A 23,179-nucleotide genomic window follows, 5' to 3' on the forward strand; every position below is an offset into this window, starting at 1 on the left:
GCTTTAGTCTATAAAGGAGGAGGCTGGGGTGGAGGAGGTGGAAATTTAGTCTATAGAGGAGGAGGCTGGGGTGGAGGAGGTGGAGCTTTAGTCTATAAAAGAGGTGGCTGGGCTGGAGGAGGTGGAGCTTTAGACTATAAAGGAGGTGGCTGGGGTGGAGGAGGTGGAGCTTTAGTCTATAAAGGAGGAGGCTGGGCTGGAGGAGGTGGAGCTTTAGTCTATAAAGGAGGTGGCTGGGCTGGAGGAGGTGGAGCTTTAGTCTATAAAGGAGGAGGCTGGGCTGGAGGAGGTGGAGCTTTAGTCTATAAAGGAGGAGGCTGGGCTGGAGGAGGTGGAGCTTTAGTCTATAAAGGAGGAGGCTGGGCTGGAGGAGGTGGAGCTTTAGTCTATAAAGGAGGAGGCTGGGCTGGAGGAGGTGGAGCTTTAGTCTATAAAGGAGGAGGCTGGGCTGGAGGAGGTGGAGCTTTAGTCTATAAAGGAGGAGGCTGGGCTGGAGGAGGTGGAGCTCTAGTCTATAAAGGAGGAGGCTGGGGTGGAGGAGGTGGAGCTTTATAATAATTATTGACTCCAGAAACACAGTTAGAGGTCTAGAAAAGCTCTGACGGCTCCCTCTTCTCTATGAGTTTACTGAAGGTCAGTAGAAGACTCTGAATCTGAACTTTTAGTCTCTATGGGTGAAAAATCCTCAGAAATGTTGAGATATTTGAGCGTGAACTGCTCCTGCTGATGAGGAGCCTGTTTAGTATCTGAAAGCTCCATCTGAGCCGTTAACAGTCTTTTGTTTTGAGCCAATCGGGATCAAGTTCAGCCGTGACTGCCTGAGAAAACGGATGGATTTTTGAAAAGGCAATAACTCTAAATTTATCCAATCCTGCAGAAATCTGATTTGCCGCTAGCCTTAAAGAAATGTCTCTGGATTTAAATTTATATAAAAAAAGGGAAATTTTCCCGCTAATACGGGCGCCTTTACTCCTCCGAGGCCCGGCGTGGAGAAAGTGACAGAGACATCAATAACAGGCGCTGGATTCTTCGTCATTGCTCTGCTTTTCTCGCCGATATTTCCTCTCTAAATACCCGCGGTTATTACCAATGGGCCTGAATCATAACGCTCCCTGAGACGGCGTAAATCTGCTCGGCCCGTGTGAGCAGACAGATGCGTGCTGTCAGAGGAAATACAGGCGCTCATTTGAATCCATTAACCGGGCAGCAGAGTCCAGACCAAAAAGGAGGCGCTGCCAGGGCTGGATCTGGTAAACAGGACCAAACATGGTCCAGGAGTCCCCGTGCCAGAGTGTTTTTTGTTTCCTTCTAGAATAAACGTCCTAAAGGAAGGAGGACGGGGGGCGATGACCAGGATTCTCAGATAGCGGCCTCTGGAGCACCTGGGTCCATCCTAATTGACTCGGAGCGTGGCGTATCCACTTTTTAAACAAAGTGACTCGCACTTGAGCTTCATTATACGTGCACCCCATTTCCATAGGCCTCTGGGAACGGGACCTGGGCCGCTCCATAAAATAAATGACCGCTCCATGATAAATGGTTCTATTAGCAATCCAGATTGTTAAAGTGTGATATAACAGATCGGAGAGGGGCGCAGGGGCCCATTCATTTTCCTCCCTTCTGCACGCGTGCAGCGCTGTAAATAGCTGGTTTTTATGTGTAAATAACATATTAAAACTCGGCATTAGCCCTGTCCTTTGATAGAGAGGAAATTGGTCTAAATAAATAACGCAGGACGGGAATATAAAACAGGGCGGGCTGTTATCCCGGCGCCGTCCCGGCTCAGAGGTGGGCATGACTTAGGTGACAGGAATCCTGCAGCCGCCAGTAAACAACGAGGCGACAGTAAAAGAGCGGCGGTATATCACGAACGTGGCGTTTTCTCCTCTTTTAGAAGAAGCGCGGCGGTTCAAGGACCCGTCTCCTCCTGCATATTCACTTATCAGCGCCACAGCGGAATAATAATGGACATTACTAACATAAGTAATTGCTCTGTCTGCTCTCAGTGGCAGACCCCAACATCCTGGTATCTGATTGGTCGAGACGGGAGCGGCTGTGGAGCGTAGCTTCTTGTTTATGTAAGATTAAAATTCTCGTGTGAAGCTGATAGGAAGAAGAGTTATTACAGAGGCGTTTTATTTAAGAACAGAGCGGCTGATATGGAAAATAAAGGAGCATAAATATACAATAGAGTTCAGCTGAGGTCAGAGCAGCAGATCCTTATTTCACCTTCACACTCATAAAAATACACTTTGATCCCATGTTAATCATTGTGAGGCTTTCTCTCTTGAATAAAGGTGATGAAAAAGTGAGCTGTAGCTCAGAGTGGTGGTCAAAGCTGCTGTAAACACTGTTACTCTTCAATTATCATCTCTTTAACTGTGAACAGCTGATTTCTAACAACTCTGCACTGTGCACACGGCCAATTTCATCAGGTATTTCTCTTTAACATGCATTGCTTATACCCTTGGTTCTCAACATTAGGGTCCAGACCCCACAGGGGGTCGCGAGACTCTGAGAGGGGGTCTCCAGATGCCTTAAAAAAAAAAACTAAGACCATTTTTAATACTAGATCAAAATTGCAATTTCAGCTAAAATTGCATGGGGATGCCGAGAGCTGAATTGTGGAAGAACGGCTGAAAATAGCCAAAAGCACAAAATAGCTGAACATAGCAGAAAAATAGCATAAAATGTCATTAAAGTAGCAGAAAATGGCATTCAATAGCTCAAAAAGGATAACAAAAGCTGAAAGTAGCCTCAAAATAGCTGAAAATAGCATAGAAATAGCAGATTTTGGCATAGAAGTAGCTGAAAATGGCATTCCAAAGCTAAAAAAGGATAAAAATAGCTGAAAATAGCCTATAAAAGCCGAAAATAGCATTAAAGTAGCTGAAAATGGCATTCAATGGCTGAAAAAGCATAGAAATAGCTGAAAATAGCATGAAAATAGCTATATTTTAAAAATTATAAAAGATATAAATGAGAAAAGTCATAGCAGTCAAATGAAGAAGAAACTGAATGTTTTAAAGTTTAAACGGTGTCGATACGACGAAGTATGAAGGAGGAGAAAAGAATAAGAATAATAAACAAAATGGCCGACGCAAAAATCAATAGTATTGATGCTCAGCATCCCCACTAATTACACTGTTGCCACTTAACACCAATTTTGCCAAGTTTGAACCCATTTTCATCACTTTATCCCACCAATTTTAATTAATTAGTAATTTTCAACCCATTTTATGTCGATTTTAAAGCCTTTTCACCACTTTTTCTCTGCCTGTTTTTACCACTTTTAAACCAAATCTTGCCACTCTCTGCCTATTGTTGGCTCTGTTAAACCCATTTTTACCACTATTAACCATTTTTACCACTTTTTAAGCCACATTTCATGATTTGATATGCCCATTTTTGCCAGTTTCTGACTATTTCTGCTTCTCCTAACCCTTTCTTGCCAGTTTATATCAATTTTCATCCCATTTCACCAAATTTCCACCTATTTCTGCCACTTTAACACCATTTCAGCCACTTTTGAATCCCCTTTTACCGCTTAATTTGCCCATTTTTGTTACTTTAACCCATTTTTGCCAGTTTTTTTTTTTTTGTTATTTTGCCACTTTTATCTAATTTTTGGCATTTCTAACCCATTTCTGCTACTTTTAAAATCTGATTTTTACCACCTTTCCCACCATTTTTTGCCATTATTAACCAATTTTAGTTAGTCTTAATGTATTTTAATTCAGTTTTAACAAAAGGATTTACATTTTTAAGAGGGCTACTTACTACACAAATGAATTCAAATGTGTTTCTTTGATAAGAGAAGTTATTATTCAGGTTAAATATAAAATAACACAGCTTAACTTTATAATGGACCAGGTTTTTGCCTGGGCGCCAGAAAACTCTCCAATCCCCCTCTTATGAGCGTCCTGTGTTCAGCCACCTTCAGGTCCAGTGGGGGTCCCCGGTCTCTGGAACCTTTATTTGGGGGTCACAGGCTGAAAAGGTTGAGAACCCCTGGCTTATACAACCCTTATTCCAAAAAAGTTGGGACACTGCATCAGACCTTTCACTGACTGAAAACATTTGGAGCATCATAAACAAAAAAAAATCCAGCAAAGAAGACCCAGATAGAATCCAAAATCAGACAAGAATGGGGCAACATTCCTCCCCCAGGAGCTGGTCTCCTCACTTCCCAGACGTTTACAGACTGCTGTTAGAAGAAGAGGAGATGCTATGCAATGCTAACACGGCCCGTCCCAACTTTTTTGAGAGCTGTCAAATTAAAAACGAGCCAATATTTGTCCTGAAATGGTAAATGTCTCAGTTTCAACATCTGGTGTGTTTCTGTTCTATTATGAATCAAATATTGTTTGTGAGATGTGCAGATCATTTATTTTGTTTACATCTTACACAGCGGCTGGCGGCTGTAAATCAAACAAACCCCCTGCCTCTCGGAGCTGTCCTGTCTTCTCTCCCTCTGTGTTGAAATATTAAATAACCCGTGTTAAGAAGCGTCCTACATGGATCTCCTCCTCTCAGCTATCACTCTACGATTTCTTCATCATGGCAGGCCACCAAGTCCTCCATCAGAGAGCCGATCTGTCCCTGAATCAGCCGCTGGATTTCCATTTCAAAGTGTCCGTCACTCCTCGTCCACGTCAGTCTGTCAGCGAGAGCGGCGCCCTCTCCCAGCTCCACCACAGTCCCTCATCCTGGAATACTCTGGAGGTAAGAGCGAGCTCTTTTAACCTCATTATCAGCGCCTTTCATCACTCTTTCTCTGACATCTTTAAAACACGCGGCCTCGCTGTCGCCCTCACCTCTGCTGGTGGGACGACCGCCGTGAAAAAAACACGTCTGCAGGTTTAAATGTGGGTCAGAGCTACGACTGCTTCATCACGACTCTGCTGTTTGAGACTCTTAGTGAAAATATTCCTCATAGATCTGTCCCATAAAAGAGAAACTAAAACACAGAAACGCCTGTAAAGGCCAGAAATTCAAGCTCTAATTCCTTAGTTCAGACAGGCCGCGGAGTCAGACGCTGACCTCATGCAAGCCCTCGTCAGCTGACGATCAGCTGATGAGGGCTTGCACTGATGCTGCCATTTCTAAACCGCTCTAGTCTGCCTACTCTTTGCTGCTCCCTCTGCTAGCTGCTTTTTCTACCCTCCTCCACCCCAGCTCCTCCTTTATTCTGCTTTTCACTCAATCTCATTACGATTCCTACACGGTTTGCCAAATTTTGCTAAATTTCTTCCCAGCAGTTCCAAACATGTTGACTTTACTAGTGTTTGGTGGTCAAAGGTCTACATCAGTTTGTTTCACCATGAAACAGGAAGTAGAGTTTTCAAATGCTTGTAGAGCAATGAAACTTGACAGAACAATTCTTATGAACTTAGATTAGATTAGATTAGATTAGATTACGGATATAACTTGTGTGAGTGGGCGTGGCCTATTGGCTCAGTGGCTTCCCCTACAATATTTCATTGTGCTTTTGTGGACATGTGTGTTATGTCAGGACGTACAAAAAAGTCTCTTAGACCCGTATCACAAAGGTACTGACTTATGATTGAGATCAGCTGATCTCATCAGCTGACGGTCAGGTGATTCCCCTTTAAACACTATTGGCTAACCGCACTCTCGTTGCCATGTTTAAACCGCTCTAGCCTGCCTACTCTTTGCTGCGCCCTCTGCTACCCTCCTCCACCCCAGCTCCTCCTTTACCTCTTTCAGACTTAACCAATCTCATTACGATTCCAAAGTGGTTTGCCAAATTTTGCTGAATTTTTTCCCAAGCAGTCACCATGATGTTAGCTTCACATATAATTGATGGTGAAAGGTCACCTCGCCATGAAACAGGAAGTAGAATCCTTTATAATTGTAGAGCAATGAAACTTGGCAGGAAAATTCTTATGAGTCTGATGAGATGATTGATATAACTTTTGAAGGTGGGCGTGGCTTATTGGCTCAGTGGTGCCCCCTACAATATATATAAAATTCAGCCCCAGCAGCAGGTTTGACCAAGGATTTGAACATTTGTGGAGATGTTTGTCATGTCAGGATGTATAAAAAAGCCTCTTGGACCCGTATCATAAATCAAACAGGAAGTTTGCCATTTTGACTTTTCTTTGATAATCACAAAGGTCACGTGTGAATCACCTTGTCCCGGGATGTTTATCTGAATCATCTTTAGTGGATAGTAAGGAGACGGGTATCTCAGTATGATCATGTCCAATGAAAGTGAGGGTGAAATAAAGTTGTAAAGCAGCGGAATAATCCTTTAAATCCCAGGAGTTTTTGGTGACATGCCCACTTCAGAGCTCCTCTTCCAGCTTTGTTCCTTCTTTATCAATTAATGCGTGTTTCTTTATAATGGCAGGCCACCAAGTCCTTCATTAATGAGTAAAAATGTCACTAAACCACGCGTTTAATTTCCATTTCAAAGGCGGCCCATCACTCTGGATCTCTGTCACTCTCTGAAGCTCCGTGTCGTCCTCGCCTCCGTTTTTTTCTTTATACTCTGGAGGTAAGAACAAGGTCTTTGAGCCTCATTATGGCTGTCTTTCATCACACGTTCTCTGACATCTTTAAAACATGTATTCTCTCTCTCCGTGCCCCCGAGGATCGCTGCTACTCTTGATTTAGTTCAACAACACAAACACGGGTTCTCACCTGGCCCGACCCCCTCTGCTCGTCTCTCGTCATGTTATCTATTCACCCGTGTTTATGGGCTCAAACGGTGCCACACTCCTCGACTCTTACACCGGGCCGACCCCCCCGTCCCAGCATTAACCATGCTCTTTAAAGACGTAAGCGTGTTCAGGATTCCTGTCAGACGCTCCTGAGAGTCACCTCTGACTGCCGCTCGCTCTTATCAGGCCGGAGAGGAGCGGCTCCACAGATCTGTCTTTGAAATGTATATTTCATCTCTCGTGCCGACCCCCCTTTGGCCCCTGGCTGCACACCTCACACTCAGCTCGCTCCGTCACACGGGGCCCGGCACGGAGCCGGACGCTCGGCTCAGAGTCTTACCTCTGCTCTCTGAGGGGGAGAGTTTCTTAGGAAGGTCGGCGAAGCTGCTCCCGTCCATTTTGTCCTTTTTCTCTCTGGACGCAGAAGTCTCCATGGCCGACGTCTCTGCGGGGACAAAAGGAGACGTTAGCGCTGAGAGCACTCGGAGGAGATGAGGACACTCGGGACGCACTCGAGAGAGCGCTCCGTGTTCATGAAAAGACTCGACAGGAGAGCTGAGACTGAGACGGATACTTAAGAGTGGAAAACCCTGCAAACAGAGCATGAAAACACCTGTTCTGAGTGGTTTGGAGCTGATTATCTCGCTCTTTATGACACTGTTCACTGTGTTTACAGAGTTACTAACCCTCAGACCAATCACTCCGTCAGAAACGTAGACACAGGCCAACTAAACGGTTAGAATTACATGAAAAAGTCCTTCTCTCCCTGTGGTTTGATCAAGAAGTTGAACCTTCCAGATTCATCTCATACAAAGGGAAATATCTAAATATTAAAATATGACAAGTTCTGACATTATGGCTAATCATCTCATCTAAACTACAGCATAGACTGAATGATGTGGCTGATTAGGGACAGTGAAGGAGGGAGTGGGCGTGTCTTATTCATTCGCCTCCCTCCCAGCCTTTATGACATCAGCATTCTTTAAAGCCACCAAACCCAGCTTTAATCCGGTTCCCTGATCGATCCACATGTAGAGGGGAAGCTGCCTGATCTCCTCACTGAGCATGCTCAGTACTCTGCTGGTTTATCCTCACCATCCTCTCAGACCTGTCGGGGGTTTCCCGGACAGACAGCTCACCATGTGGAGCTCTTCGTCTTCACGGGAACCTCGGCGCTTCACAACTCAATTTACTTTGTGACGGTGGAGGCTGGGGGGACGACGGGGGCTCTGGGGGTCAAAGGGGGCGGGGGTCTGAGCTCTCATGTTGTCAGAGTTTATTTGACTATTGACCTCTCTGCCTGCTCTATTGAGCCAGGCTCTGTGGCCTGGACCGTTAGAACAAGAGCAGTTTATCTTCAAAGAGTGAAGCGGGGTTAGGACTCTGTATTCAGGAGCTGTTATAGTTGTCAGCGTGATGTTGCATTCTAACATTATTACCCTATCCTGCTGTATCCTGTCATTGTGTCATAGCCGATGGTCTCTGATAGAACTCTATCAAACTGTATTTTATCGTGTACAGCACCAAACTGTTTTAGAACATTATGTTACAAATCGTAAAATATCTTCTTAATATCTATGATATCTTAACATATCTTTAAGCATATCACATCATATGGTGTTGTAACATAACATTACATCCTGTAACATACTGTTTCCTGATGTAATGTAATGTATCATATCATATCTTAACATAACATACTGAACCATACTGTATAGTATCATAACACTCCCTTTAGAACTGTATCTAATATTATATCCTATTATAATGTACTGTAACATAATGCCATATACTAAAACATATAATTCCCTGATATAAAGGAATGTATAGTATCATACCATATCTCATCATAAAGTGTTGTACCGTTACACTTCGTATTCTCTTGTACTGTACATAACATTATATCATTTGTAAAGTAACTTCATGTAACATATCCTCACAAAACTAAAGTAACATGTTGTTATATATCATATCCTAAATTTACATCATGTAGTGTAACATAACGCACAGTAATATATCCATTTGTAACTTTGTATAAAATAATGTAACATAATGCAATAAATCCTATTTTACCAATGTAACATAACAGAACCAAAGACAAAAGAACCTAGTGTGACATATCATAACCTGACATAACAAAATGTAACATATTATATCATAACATTAATTAACCCCACATAAATTAATGCAACATAAAGTAATGGAGCATAGAGTAATGTAACAATATTAAGCGTAACATTATGTAACGTCACACTATGTAACGTCACACTATGTAACACTATGTAACACTATGTAACGTAACATTATGTAACGTAGCACAATGCAACGTAAAGGAACATACTGTCATGTTTCAAAGCTTAATGTTATGTAATATAACAAAGTAGGATATTGTGGCATACTTTAATATAGCATAACGAAATGTAAAGTATATAAAATTAATAGAAGATAATAAAAACATATCTAGTCTGCTCTTTAAAAGCACAGAAACTTTAAGGGTTAAATTTCTGTCAGTTTGGAATCTTTTCTCTGAAACTGTTTCTAACTTTAAATCTGTTGAAGGTCTGACATCAGGTTAAAGTGACAGTGTTTAGTTTAGGGTTCACCTGTTCAGGTGTGACCAGCCTCAGACTGTCCCATGCAAGAATCAGACCATGACCCTCAGGTTCCAGGTCTCAGTTAGACCATGACCCTCAGGTTCCAGGTCTCAGTTAGACCATGACCCTCAGGTTCCAGGTCTCAGTTAGACCATGACCCTCAGGTTCCAGGTCTCAGTTAGACCATGGCCCTAAGGTTCCAGGTCTTAGTTAGACCATGTCCCTCAGGTTCCAGGTCTCAGTTAGACCATGTCCCTCAGGTTCCAGGTCTCAGTTAGACCATGACCCTCAGGTTCCAGAACAGTCTCAGTTAGACCATGACCCTCAGGTTCCAGAACGGTCTCAGTTAGACCATGACCCTCAGGTTCCAGAACAGTCTCAGTTAGACCATGACCCTCAGGTTCAAGGACGGTCTCAGTTAGACCATGACCCTCAGGTTCCAGAACAGTCTCAGTTAGACCATGACCCTCAGGTTCAAGGACGGTCTCTGTTGGACCATGACCCTCAGGTTGCAGAACAGTCTCAGTTAGACCGTGACCCTCAGAATCCAGGACCGTTCTCCGTTAGACCATGACCCTCAGGTTCCAGAACAGTCTCAGTTAGACCATGACCCTCAGGTTCCAGAACAGTCTCAGTTAGACCATGACCCTCAGGTTCCAGAACAGTCTCAGTTAGACCATGACCCTCAGGTTCCAGGATGGTCTCAGTTAGACCATGACCCTCAGGTTCCAGGATGGTCTCAGTTAGACCATGACCCTCAGGTTCCAGAACGGTCTCAGTTAGACCATGACCCTCAGGTTCCAGAACAGTCTCAGTTAGACCATGACCCTCAGGTTCCAGAACGGTCTCAGTTAGACCATGACCCTCAGGTTCCAGGATGGTCTCAGTTAGACCATGACCCTCAGGTTCCAGAACGGTCTCAGTTAGACCATGACCCTCAGGTTCCAGGATGGTCTCAGTTAGACCATGACCCTCAGGTTCCAGAACGGTCTCAGTTAGACCATGACCCTCAGGTTCCAGAACAGTCTCAGTTAGACCATGACCCTCAGGTTCCAGAACAGTCTCAGTTAGACCATGACCCTCAGGTTCCAGGATGGTCTCAGTTAGACCATGACCCTCAGGTTCCAGAACGGTCTCAGTTAGACCATGACCCTCAGGTTCCAGGATGGTCTCAGTTAGACCATGACCCTCAGGTTCCAGGTCTCAGTTAGACCATGACCCTCAGGTTCCAGAACAGTCTCAGTTAGACTAAGACCCTCAGGTTCCAGAACGGTCTCAGTTAGACCATGACCCTCAGGTTCCAGAACAGTCTCAGTTAGACTAAGATCCTCAGGTTCCAGAACGGTCTCAGTTAGACCATGACCTCAGGTTCCAGGTCTCAATTAGACCATGACCCTCAGGTTCCAGAACGGTCTCAGTTAGACCATGACCTCGGGTTCCAGGTCTCAGTTAGACCATGACCCTCAGGTTCCAGAACGGTCTCAGTTAGACCATGACCTCAGGTTCCAGGTCTCAGTTAGACCATGACCCTCAGGTTCCAGGATGGTCTCAGTTAGACCATGACCCTCAGGTTCCAGAACGGTCTCAGTTAGACAATGACCCTCAGGTTCCAGGTCTCAGTTAGACCATGACCCTCAGGTTCCAGGTCTCAGTTAGACCATGACCCTCAGGTTCCAGAACGGTCTCAGTTAGACCATGACCTCAGGTTCCAGGTCCCGGTCAGACCAGCACAGACCCTGTGTTAGTCCCTCTGTGTTGAAGCAGCCGTTCAGAGACCAGGCTGGTTTTACTGCCTGTTTTTAACAGTGAAGGCTCTGACTGCCGTCTTGATTACTGCTGATGAATCAGTGTAACAGGTGTGAGGGAGTGAAGCATGATGGGAAGTCCCTCCACTCAGACCCAGGGCTCCTGAGGTGATATATGAGGCCCCTAATGGCAGTGTTTCACGCCTGCTCCCCTCTGATCCGTCCTCACAAATCACCATTACTCAGCCTTTAACATTTGTTCTCCACACATTCAGCAGCTCCATGATGGCTGTTAGCACCGCAGACTTAAGATTATTTAAACAAGGGGTCTCAAATGGTGGCTCGGGACCCAAAGGGGGGTCGCTCAGCTGGTTTCAGCGGGTTGGCTGGTGTAAGAAAGTCCTGAAGCAGTGAGTGTTAGTGATAATAAACTGAGAACAGCTGAGCTGAGGAGGAAGGGGCTGATTCTGCTCCAGATTCTCCTTTAGTATCAGGATCTATTAAAGCCAGACCAGCCCCTGTTTGTCCTTTCAGAGGGAGCCTCCAGCCGACGGTAGGAGGGGGTTAATGACACGGCTAACTGAGCTGTTGACATGCTAACGCAGCCGTTAGCTTCTCCTAAACTCATAAAGCTGCTGTGTCTGTCTCATCCTCTTTAACCCTTTACTCTGACACTGATCTGATATCTGCACACACAGAAAGATCACTTCAGTGTCAGTTTACAGCTTTAGTCCACAGTGACAGGTTACAGCGTGGAGGACAACACATGATGTAAACGCCTTCCTTCAGACAGGTCTACCTTTTCAAGGTCATGTTAACAGTGGAGGAGCACGCTGGACTAAACCATGTAGAAAGTAATGTTACACAACAGGATGCCAGATAACCTAGAAACAGGTTAAAACAAGGAAAAAAGAAGCACAAAAAATCAGCCAAAGATTGTAAAAAGTGTTGAAACAGTGACAAAAGTCGGTTAAAAGTGGCAGTGATGGGCAAAGAGGGACAATAAGAGGCAAAAATAGGTTAAAAAGGGGCAAAATATGCCGAAATTAGTTGAAAGTGTCAAAAAAAAGTGGTGAAACTAGGTCTGACAGTGGCGAAACATTGTGAAAATGGGCTGAGAGTAGCACAAAGTGTAGGAAATGTGTTAACAGCTGTAAAAAAGGTGGTTTAAGGAGGGTGTAAGTAGCAAACAACGGTGGTACAATGGGTCAGAGGTGACAGAAATCACCAACATTATTTTAAAGTGCTTTAAAAGATGAAGTACGTGCTTAAAGAGTGGCAGTAAGAGGCACAGACGGGTTAAAGGTTGCAAAACGGTGGTAAAACGGGTCAAAAGTGAAATTGGCAACAAGTGGCCAAACAGTGGGGAAATGGGTCATTAGTGGCAACAAAAGTGGCGTCAATGTTTCAAGAGTGGCAGGAAGTGGTTCATTTGGTTTGAGGGGGAAAAACTGGTAAAAAGAGGCCAACAGTGGCAGTAAGACAGGGACGAAATAACAGGTTAAAACTGTCGAAAGGTGGTAACCTTCGGTTTGAAATAGGCAAAGAAGTTTTAAAAAGGGAACAAAATGGGTTATGGACTGCACAGAGGGGTGAGAATGCATTAACAGTTAAAAAAATAATGATTTAAGGAAGTTTAAGAGGCAAAAATATTTTAAAAAGTGGCTTGGTTAAATAATTCCAACATAAGACCCAATAAAAGCCTGATGCTCTTTTCCACTCCAATATGAGGGAACTGTTAGCAAGGATGCTAGCACCAGCGCTACTGATCCAACACACGGTTAGAGGGCCCATTACTGGGTTTTAGGGGCCCATTACTGGGTTTTAGGGGCCCATTACTGGGTTTAAGGGGCCCATTACTGGGTTTTAGGGGCCCATTACTGGGTTTTAGGGGCCCATTACTGGGTTTTAGGGGCCCATTACTGGGTTTAAGGGGCCCATTACTGGGTTTTAGCGGCCCATTACTGGGTTTTAGGGGCCCATTACTGGGTTTTTAGGGGCCCATTACTGGGTTTCAGGGGCCCATTACTGGGTTTTCAGGGGCCCATTACTGGGTTTTCAGGGGCCCATTACTGGGTTTTAGGGGCCCATTACTGGGTTTTAGGGGCCCATTACTGGGTTTCAGGGGCCCATTACTGGGTTTCAGGGGCCCATTACTGGGTTTTAGGGGCCCATTACTGGGTTTTAGCGGCCCATTACTGGGTTTTAGGGGCCCATTACTGGGTTTTAGCGGCCCATTACTGGGTTTTAGGGGCCCATTACTGGGTTTTTAGGGGCCCATTACTGGGTTTCAGGGGCCCATTACTGGGTTTTCAGGGGCCCATTACTGGGTTTTCAGGGGCCCAGTACTGGGTTTTCAGGGGCCCATTACTGGGTTTTCAGGGGTCCATTACTGGGTTTTCAGGGGCCCATTACTGGGTTTTCAGGGGCCCATTACTGGGTTTTCAGGGGCCCAGTACTGGGTTTTCAGGGGCCCATTACTGGGTTTTCAGGGGTCCATTACTGGGTTTTCGGGGCCCATTACTGGGTTTTCAGGGGCCCATTACTGGGTTTTCAGGTGTCCAGACTCTGGGTTTTCAGGGGTCCAGTCTCTGGGTTTTCAAGGGTCCAGTCTCTGGGTTTTCAGGGGTCCAGTCTCTGGGTTTTCAGGGGTCCAGACTCTGGGTTTTTATGGGTCCAGTCTCCAGGTTCTCAGGGTCCAGACTCCTCTACGGACAGGCCTACATGTATTTAAACATGCGGTCACCCTGCAGACCTCTGAGGACCGTCAGGTTTCCTCAGCTGAACGTCGTTAATCTACATGAACCTGATCCTGGGTTGCAGGAGCTGCGTGGAGGCTGTCTGTCCAGTAAAGGAGTTCACCCTGAAGTTGAAGAGGTGAGAGTTCCCTCTGACAGCGGCTAAATGAAGCCGCTCTCAGTAACACATGACTTAGATTAGTCCCAGGGAGGAATCAAACAGTCAGAGGGTGTTTCCTGTGTCAGGAAAACAAATGCTTCCACCTTGGCGGAGCTCTCGCCTTACTCCAGCGCGCTGCGGCTCATCACTGAGTATTACCACTGTCCTCCTGAGTTATTAGAGCCGCTCTTGTCAACCAAACAAATGAGTCTGTCTCCGCTCAAAAGGTCACGCCGTAGCCGAGTAAAATCACAGAGCACGCAGTCAATTCCTCCCCCTTTCCAAGGGCCACTTGCTGGAATTTATGGCTGGGCCCTACACCTATTCTCCTTTGAATAATAGCTATCCCGTAAAAGAAGCCCAGGTCGGTCGCTGCTGAGTCTTAAATAGAATACGACTGAACAGGGTTGTTTATTGTAGAGCAGTGAATGTACCAATAGAGGCTAACAGTGACATTTGAATTTATACCGACTTTACTCGGGTTCATCTTAACTTCACATGAAGGCTAAAAGCACAGAGAGGAGCAGGAGTCCTGCGAGGAAGAGGAGGGTACAGCCTGTTTGGTTTTAACATTCATGTAGTCTTTAAGGAGCGCTAGGGCCGGGCCAAAAACCAGAAACCATACCCCCAGAATATCACTCTGTGCTCACAACACCAGAGAGATGAACTTTGATCAGACTCTAGTAAAAACCACCGCACTGAAGCCTGTTTGATAAAACGGCAGCAATGATAGTCCTGGTCCTGAAGTCCTAGAAAACAAATATCAGGCTTTATTTCTGCACAAAACTTCAGCAATAACCCCGTAGAACGGCACCGACTCATATTTCATCCACTTAAATACCTGGGCTGAAACCAGCTACTATTGCAACCACATTTCCAAAAAAGTTGGGACGCCGTGTTAGATGTGAATAAAAACAATGATCTGCAAATCTCACGATGGAACAAAAACGACATCATAGCTACTGAGACATGAGAACATTAGCTCACTTTGAATTTGATGGCAGAAACACATCTCAAAAAAGTTGGGACGGGGCAACCGTCTGACGGGGCAAGACTGGGTATAAAAGGAGCATTTTAGAGAGGCAGAGTCTGTCAGAAGTAAAGATGGGCAGAGGTGCACCAATCAGGGGCCACTACATTAACCCTAGTGCCCTCCTCAGATTTACTACCCTCTGGACACCTTTGAGGCAAAAAAAAAAAAAGTTGCGAAAAATGACCAAAAATGCCCGAGGAGGGCGGAAGGGTTAAAAACAGGCATGATTCTGTACTGAAATCACTGCACGGGCCCATGAACACATGGAAAACTGTTCTGTGGTCACATGAATTCACACTGAAGATTAACAACATGTCAGATATTCAAACTGAGTCATGGCCATTCCATGATAAAATATCAGCTTATTTTGAATTTGATAGAACAACACATCTCAAAAAAGAATGGGCGGGGCTACAACAGGCTAGAAAATTAAGTGGTGCTAATGAGAAACAGTCTGATAGAGAAGAAGAAACGCCGCCATCTTCTCTGAACCAAAGCTCATTTAACATGGACTGAGGAAACATGGAAAACTGTTCTGTGGTCAGAGGAGACATGGAAAACTGTTCTGTGGTCAGAGGAAACATGGAAAACTGTTCTGTGGTCAGAGGAAACATGGAAAACTGTTCTGTGGTCAGAGGAAACCACAGACGCAGAGTCCTGTGGACTAAAGAGGAGAGGGAGCATAGACCATGCTAAACCACATCCATCACAACAGCATGGCTTCACAGGAGAAGAGTCCGGGTCCTGAACTGGTCTGCCTGCAGTTCAGTAACACTGTAAAGCAGCTAGAATCCTACATCAGACAAGAATGGGACAGCATTCCTCCCCCAGCTACTGGTCTTCCCAGACGTTTATGTTAAAGAAGAGGACGCTCCACGATGGTGATCATTCAAAATGAGCTAATGTTTAATTGAAATGGTAAAATGCCTCAGTCTAACGTCTGATATGTTGTTTTTGTTCTTTTGTGAATAAAATCTGAGATTTGACAGTCATTGTTTTTATTTAAATCTAACACAGCGTCCCATCTTTTTTGGACTTAGCCTTAACCATGTCTCACATGTCTAACTCTCTCCCTCGTCCTGAGGTCTCATATCCTCTCCTCACCGACACAACCGCTAACAGATGTGGAGGCCTGGTTCAGGAGCTGCAGGAGGATCCGGCCGGCAGAAAACACGCTGACCTCCATTTTTGTTTTTATTCAGTGGCAGCAGCGCCTGAAGGCGGCTTAATGCTTCCTGTAGAGAGGCGGGCCATTCACTCTCAGACAGCCTTTCATGCTTTCTGTAGCCCATAAATCAGACTGGTAAAAGTTTCATCCTTTACTGGTGAATGAGAGGAAGTACAGGTGTAAAGACACCTGTGTCAGTATTCATGGCTACCATTACACCATGAAGACAAAACAACACTCAGAGAAAATGTTATTGGAAAGTTTAAGTCTGAAACTCAGACTGACTAAGAAGAGTCAGTCGTCTCTGAATTCCTGCCATGTGTCCGCCTCCCCCGCCCCCCGCCGGCGTGAAGTCCTGACTGACCGCTGAGCTTCGACCGGCCGCTTTGATCCCTGACCCGCCGCCAAATGTTCCCACCTCAGGCCCGACCGCTCGCTGTTTTACTGCCGCAGTTTGGACTTCCTCCACACTTCCTGGACGGGTCCTTTGACTGATCGACACCTCAGTGAGCCTGACTTTAGCTCACAGAGAAACACGCCGACACGCTCTGAGACTTTAACCCTGAAACCAGCGCGAGGTCACATGATGCTGACGTGCAGCATCCTCCTGTAGATTTTGAGGTTTTCTGTTTTTGTCTTTCATCTGTGGGTGAATGCCTCACTAACCGCCACTGACACGGTTAAAACACGCCACAGCCCTGCCACAGAGCTGCAGGGCCCCCTGATGAAGTCCGACCCTGCCCCCTCCTGAACAGAGGCGGGGGGCCTCAGGAAGGATTCCTGACCTCAGAGTCTGATTGAGCTGATGGAGACTTGGCTGAGGGGGGGGGGGTGGATGTGAAGGAATCCCACATGGCCCCGCTGGGACGCCACAGAAACCCGTTTGGTGTTGTAGTTTTCTCTTCAACTTCCTGTCAGGCGAGGAAGACGCCGTCAGTGATCAGCGCCCTGTGATAACGGCGAGGAGAGATGAAGTGTCCTCCACTGATCTGGGATGATTTGCTCTCTGCACGTGTCAGACCGTCACGGCGAGCGTCTCTCTACACAGCAAGGGGCGTCCTTCACATCCACGCCGCTCAACTTGGCACTGTCAGGCGTGATCGTGGCGTTCTCTCCGTCCCTTCAGGAGTTAATTAACACCCCCATCAAAGCCGCTCCCTGAGAGCGCGGGCTACATGGCGAAGAGGAGGAACTACAGGCCCTCGGCGACCCCCGGACCTTTGATTTGTGATGTCTCTGCTCCGTGACGGCGTTGCATTAAACACGGCTCGTTTTCATCAGGAGTAATTGCTGCTGCCGGAGCGCTGCTTTCCTCTGTCGCTGGAAGTTTCTCTCATGGTCTGAGACGTTTGAGAGTCCCAGAGTAAATGTTAGTACGGCCGTGTTTTTGAAAACCTCTGACAGTATGAACAAACGTCTGATCTCTCTGTCCTCCAGTGTCCCGGCCCAACGTGGCTGTAAAAATAATCTGGCGCTGGTTTGACTGCTGGTGTTTGTGGTGATTATCAGGGTCAGTGAGAAAAGCAAACAGAGTAATCCACTTAAACACATGAAACTATAACGGCGGTAATCCACACAGACGGCATTCAAACACCGACACGCGCCGGCATTTAACCTAAACTCACATTTCCTCTCATTATCTTTAAATAAACGACCAATCTGCAGGTGATAACTCATAAAAACAGCTTTAAACATTTGAAGAAGAGAAAAAAAAGATCTTTAAGGATGCACCATCACCTCCTTATTCACACACACCGACCAAAATATCCCGACATTTTCAGCCTTTTCACTATATCTCATGAAAAGTGGGAAAGTTGGGAACTTAAAAGCAGAAAAACATAACTGAACAAATAAATCAAACATACAAGCAAATAATTACAGAAATCCTGTGAGGACATGCCTGCATATATTTAATTTTACTCCATTTTTCTCTGATAACCAGAAAATTTAGTTTGTTTTTGATGGATTGTGAGAGATTTTTCATTGTCACTAGAAAAAACAATTAGCTTTGTTACAGGGATGGAGATAAATATGTTGAACTCTCAAGAAAACCAACAAAATTTACCTTAAATCATTGAAACACATTTTCACAGCGTAAAAATGGTTTAAATCTGCTTTGAAACATCTGAAGTGCATCTCTTCAAACTTAGAAAGGGCGACTATGGGAAGGGAAGAAAACTGAGGATCTAAATTTTGTTTTCTAATTCTGAGTTCAAAGCAAAAATTCAAAAATCAAAGCAAAATTTCTCAGATCAAAGTATGAATTCCAAGATCAAAGTCAGAATTAAAGTAAGAATTATGAGGTCATTGTTGGAATGATGAGATCAAAGTCAGAATTATGAGATCAAAGTCAGAATTCTGAGATCAAAGTCAGATTTCTGAAATCAAAGTCAGAATTATGAGATCAAAGTCAGAATTTTGAGATTGTCAGAATGATGAGATCAAAGTCAGAATTCTGAGATCAAAGTCAGAATTATGAGCTTCAGAATGATTAGATCAAAGTCAGAATTCTGAGCTCAAAGTCAGGATGATGAGATCAAAGTCAGAATTCTGAGATCAAAGTCAGAATTCTGAGCTCAAAGTCAGAATTATAAAATAAATGTCAGAATTATGAGATCAAGGTCACAATTATGAGCTTCAGAATGATAAGATCAAAGTCAGAATTATGAGATCAAATTCAGAATGATGAGATCAAAGTCAGAATTCTGAGATCAAAGTCAGAATTATGAAATCAAAGTCAGAATGATGAGATCAAAGTATGAATTATGAGATCAAAGTATGAATTATGAGATCAAAGTCAGAATGATGAGATCAAAGTCAGAATTCTGAGATCAATGCTAGAATTCTGAGATCAAAGTCAGAATTCTGAGATCAAAGTATGAATTCTGAGATCAAAGTATGAATTCTGAGCTCAAAGTCAGAATTCCGAGATCAAAGTCAGAATGATGAGATCAAAGCCAGAATTATGAGCTCAAAGTCAGAATTATGAAATAAATGTCAGAATGATGAGATGAAAATCAGAATTATGAGATCAATGCCAGACTTATGAGATCAAAATCAGAATGGTGAGATCAAAGTCAGAATTATGAACTCAAAGTCAGAATTATGAGATCAAGTCAGAATTCTGAGATCAAAGCCAGAATTATGAGATGAAAGTCAGAATGATGAGATCAAAGTCAGAATTATGAACTCAAAGTCAGAATGATGAGATGAAAATCAGAATTATGAGATCAATGCCAGAATTATGAGATGAAAGTCAGAATGATGAGATCAAAGTCAGAATTATGAACTCAAAGTCAGAATTATGAGATCAAGTCAGAATTCTGAGATCAAAGCCAGAATTCTTAAGGAAAAAAACCCTGTTTGAATTAAGGAGCTGATGGCGTTGTTTGTTATTTGGAGCCCTGTGTACTTGGGCGATCTGGTTTTAGTCCAGCCTGAGGCTCCTTTTATCAGAAATTATATTTTTGGCATACTTTCCTGTTTCATGGTGATGTATTTATTAGTTTACCACGTTTTCGTTTTCATGTCTAAGTCTGGTCTGAACGGTGCGTTCATGCCCAGGCTGACTGTTTCTCTACCTGAAGCATGAAGACAATAAAAGGACGTGTTTATTACTGCTGGGGAATTATCCTGTTTAATTTCAGTTTTGGTTTTCAGGCCTGTTGTCCCTGTAGGGTCGAAGTTCACATATTTTAGCCACAAGAATCTCTCAGAGATATATTTATTATTTATGTCTGTATATTTTTGACAGATTTATTTCATTTATTGCTTGTTTTTTTGTTGAAGTTTGATAAATGATAATCCTGATCTCAGTACTTATTTTGATCATGACTGGTCCCTCAATAATCCGCCTCAGTGTTGGATAATAAAAACTTTAAAAGAGGCTGAAACAGACTCAGAAAAACAAAGTTTTACCATCCTGGGGTCGAGCCTGCCTCAGCCTGTTTCTGGTGGTAAATTTAAACATGTATGAGGTTTTCGCTGGATTTACTCCCTTGCTTGTTTAAACCTTTTCTCCTCTAAACCCACATGGAACAACGGCCCTGGGGCCACACGGCGTAATTGGTGTGGACTTGTTGTTTTGTGGGATAAGAGACTTTTGAGTCCTCACAGCAGGGAGTTTTACTCACTTCCAATTCACATTTATCGCTCCCTGCATGCCAGACTCCTTTCTCCCCTGCTTTTTTGTGCTCTGAATCCTTCATTTCGCCGCGTTTTGCAGTCATTAAACTCTCCGCAGAAGCAGAGCGGCAATCAGCAGTGACGGCTGAGCGGGCCGGGCCGGCGGCGGGGGTGGAAACGTGTGAAACGACGGCGAGGGAGAAGAAGGCGCTCGGGGCAGGATGAAAGTGACATCCCCATCACAGGTTTGGGAAGCCCCCATGTCATCCTGAATAATGTGAAGGGCCCCATTATTTCTTCACATCTTTTCAGCCCCCTCCTCCTCCTCGGGCTCCCTGACTGCTGGAACTCTTCATCCTGCACAATAGCTAATGCACTAAAAGTTTTTTTCTGATGCAAATGAACGCAACGGGCCATTCAGCGCTAAAACATGACTGAGGACAGAGAGGCTGCAGGTTTTTAGGTGTTTACTCTCCTGTTTCAGTGGCTTTGATTCATGCAGAGAAATTACTTCATACCTCTGATTAGGGCTGAACAATTTGCAAAAATTATCTCATTGCAATTTTTTCCTGCAATATTGCAATTGCGATTTGAAATGCAATTATTTAGGTTCCTCTTTTTTCTGTTGTTCAGCAACATCAGCAAGAAATTCTATATTCTAACAAGTACAATATGAGATAAGTTCAGCTAGGGCTGAATTTAGAAAAAAAAATCTTACCACCATTTTGGCTCACATAGAAATTTGATATCAGTTGCTTTATTGAAGAGGACGATCAATTCTCATATTCTTCTCATTTTCATGAAGAAAAATAAATGCATGAGCAAGAAAAGTAAGATTTTCCTAAAAAACAAAGTAAAAAAGATACTTGAAGGTTTGAATAATTTTTAAAGCAGTGATATTCAACGCCTGGCTCTTCTATGTTTTATTTTAAATATTATTCCCCCAGAAAACCTTAAAAAACAGGAACTTTTTTTGCACTTTTTCACCCATTTTTTTGTTTCACTTTTCACCCATCTAAGACACCTTTTGCCGGTTAATACCACTTTTTTTCCAACTTTTTGCCCATTTTGACACTTTTTTCAACTTTTTACCATTTTTTTTGCCCATTTTCACCCCTTTTTTCTCTGCATTTTCACCCATTTAAGCTGCTTATTGTCATTAAATACCACTTTTTTCCTAGTTTTTGCCCATTTAAGCCAATCTTGACTGCTTTTTGCCCATTTAGGTCACTTTTCACTCATTTTTTTCCACGGATTTGCCACTCTTAAACCGTTTTATGCCACCTGTAACTCATTTTTTGTCACTTCTCACCCATTTTTGCTACTTTCTGACCCTTTTTCCAACTTTCCTCCCCATTTTTGTTTCTTTTTTGACCGTTTTTGCCACCTTTAACTTATTGTTATCGCTCCTTTGAGCAGATTGTGGCTCTTGCAAAGGTATTTTTCAACATATTGGCTCTGTGGTTGAGCAGGGTTGAGTAACGCTGGTATAAAGCATAATAAAAGAAAAAAAGATGGTTTTAAACTGGTATTTTGACACTTTTCAGGTTAAAGAAATATTGCACTGTCTGCGATTTGAATATTGCATCATGCCATATTGTGATTTGATCTATTTTGCGGTTAATTGCCCAGCCCTACCTCTGATGCTGAAAAACATCACTTTTAATGCTTTAAAATGAGACAAACCCACTAACTTAGAGGTAGTTTTCTCACTTTTCTCTGCAGAAGTCCTCCACTATCAGGTCATTTCTTCTCTGGATTTGAGTTCTGGTTGAAGAGGAGAGAGTCTTTCTGCAAACTAGAGCTGCACATTTAATCTCATTGCAACCATGATGCTGTGTAATGACATAATCACAGGCTGCAAACTCCTGCAGGACGAGAACAAAATTTCTCAATCTGTGCAACGCCACAAAATTAATTGAATGCAGAAATCCCAGCTCAGATTGAGTTTGATTTCTGCAGCAGTAAAAGTCAGAGGATTAGTAGGTTTAGTGTTGCTCTGCTGCAGCACAATTTCAGGTTGTGCAATTACATAATTGCATAAAAGGCTGCAACTATTTTTGCTTTAATTTGTACTGAAAGGTTTACGGCAACTAGTGCAGAAGTGCCTTTATCTAAAAAATATATCTTTTAGAAAAAATGCGGTTATTTTAAAGGTGCTCAGGTGTTTCCTTTTTTACGCTACCTAATATTTATCAGCAAGCAGACTCAGGGTACCATTCAAGGATTTGATCGTAATTGCAATCTCAAATTGCAGTAATTTGTACTGAAAAACTGCAGTTGCACATTATTGCAGCACTCCTGCAAACAGCTGCAAACTCCACTGGAATGTTTCATTTTCCTGGAGTCCAGATTATCGACCACATCCCAGAATATCTGATCGCTCTCTCAGCTTCACTGTTTTTAAGTCTTAATTCCATTTTTGAATCAGTACTTCCTCCGCCTCATACGGGACAGCAGCTGTGCTGTCCAGGGCCTGATCTGGCTCACTGGGCACCCAGGACCCCGGTGGGCTGGTCCAGTCATCAGGGGCGACCCTCTGCCTCGTGGAGAGATGGGGCATGGTCCTGTGATGTGAACCTGACTGTCCTCTGCTGTCCTCGTCTCCTTCCATCATATTTCAAACTCTGACTGCAGTTTTTGTTCTCTGCTGTTTTTTTTTTCTGTTGGAGTTTAAACTTAAACTTCCATGCCTCTAAAAACGTCGTTCAGGTCTGCATCCATGCGTTCATCTGCATTTCGACCTGAAGGGTGGAGCTACAGAGTAAGGCTGCTGCTGGCTGTGAAAGGTCAGAGTTCGCCGTACCAAACTGGACTACAGTGCTCCATGTCCAGCTCTTCTGTTGTGATTTATTCTGTGTTTGACGCTCTCTACGGTCCAGGAGGACTAAAGCGGCTCCTCCATGAGCTGAAGCTTCACCGGCAGC

General features: G+C 44.0%; 1 protein-coding gene across 2 annotated transcripts in view; it reads right to left on the bottom strand.

Moving 5' to 3' along the window:
- LOC121506035 (zinc finger protein GLI2-like) overlaps positions 1 to 23,179 on the bottom strand; it is a 107,823-nt gene that overhangs the window by 82,237 nt on the left and 2,407 nt on the right. Inside the window, exons 1-2 of one of the 2 annotated variants that reach the window (XM_041781525.1) lie at positions 16,017 to 16,075; positions 7,030 to 7,134 (exon numbers count right to left, since the gene is read on the bottom strand). In XM_041781525.1, coding sequence (XP_041637459.1) covers positions 7,030 to 7,123 — 94 coding nt within the window. In that variant the 5' untranslated portion in view covers positions 7,124 to 7,134; positions 16,017 to 16,075. Of the gene's footprint in view, positions 1 to 7,029; positions 7,135 to 16,016; positions 16,076 to 23,179 lie in introns of those variants that run through there. The other variant, XM_041781524.1, reaches the window with a different exon arrangement.

This window comes from Cheilinus undulatus, linkage group 24 (assembly GCF_018320785.1).
Source record: "Cheilinus undulatus linkage group 24, ASM1832078v1, whole genome shotgun sequence".
Classification (NCBI taxonomy): Eukaryota; Metazoa; Chordata; class Actinopteri; order Labriformes; family Labridae; genus Cheilinus; species Cheilinus undulatus.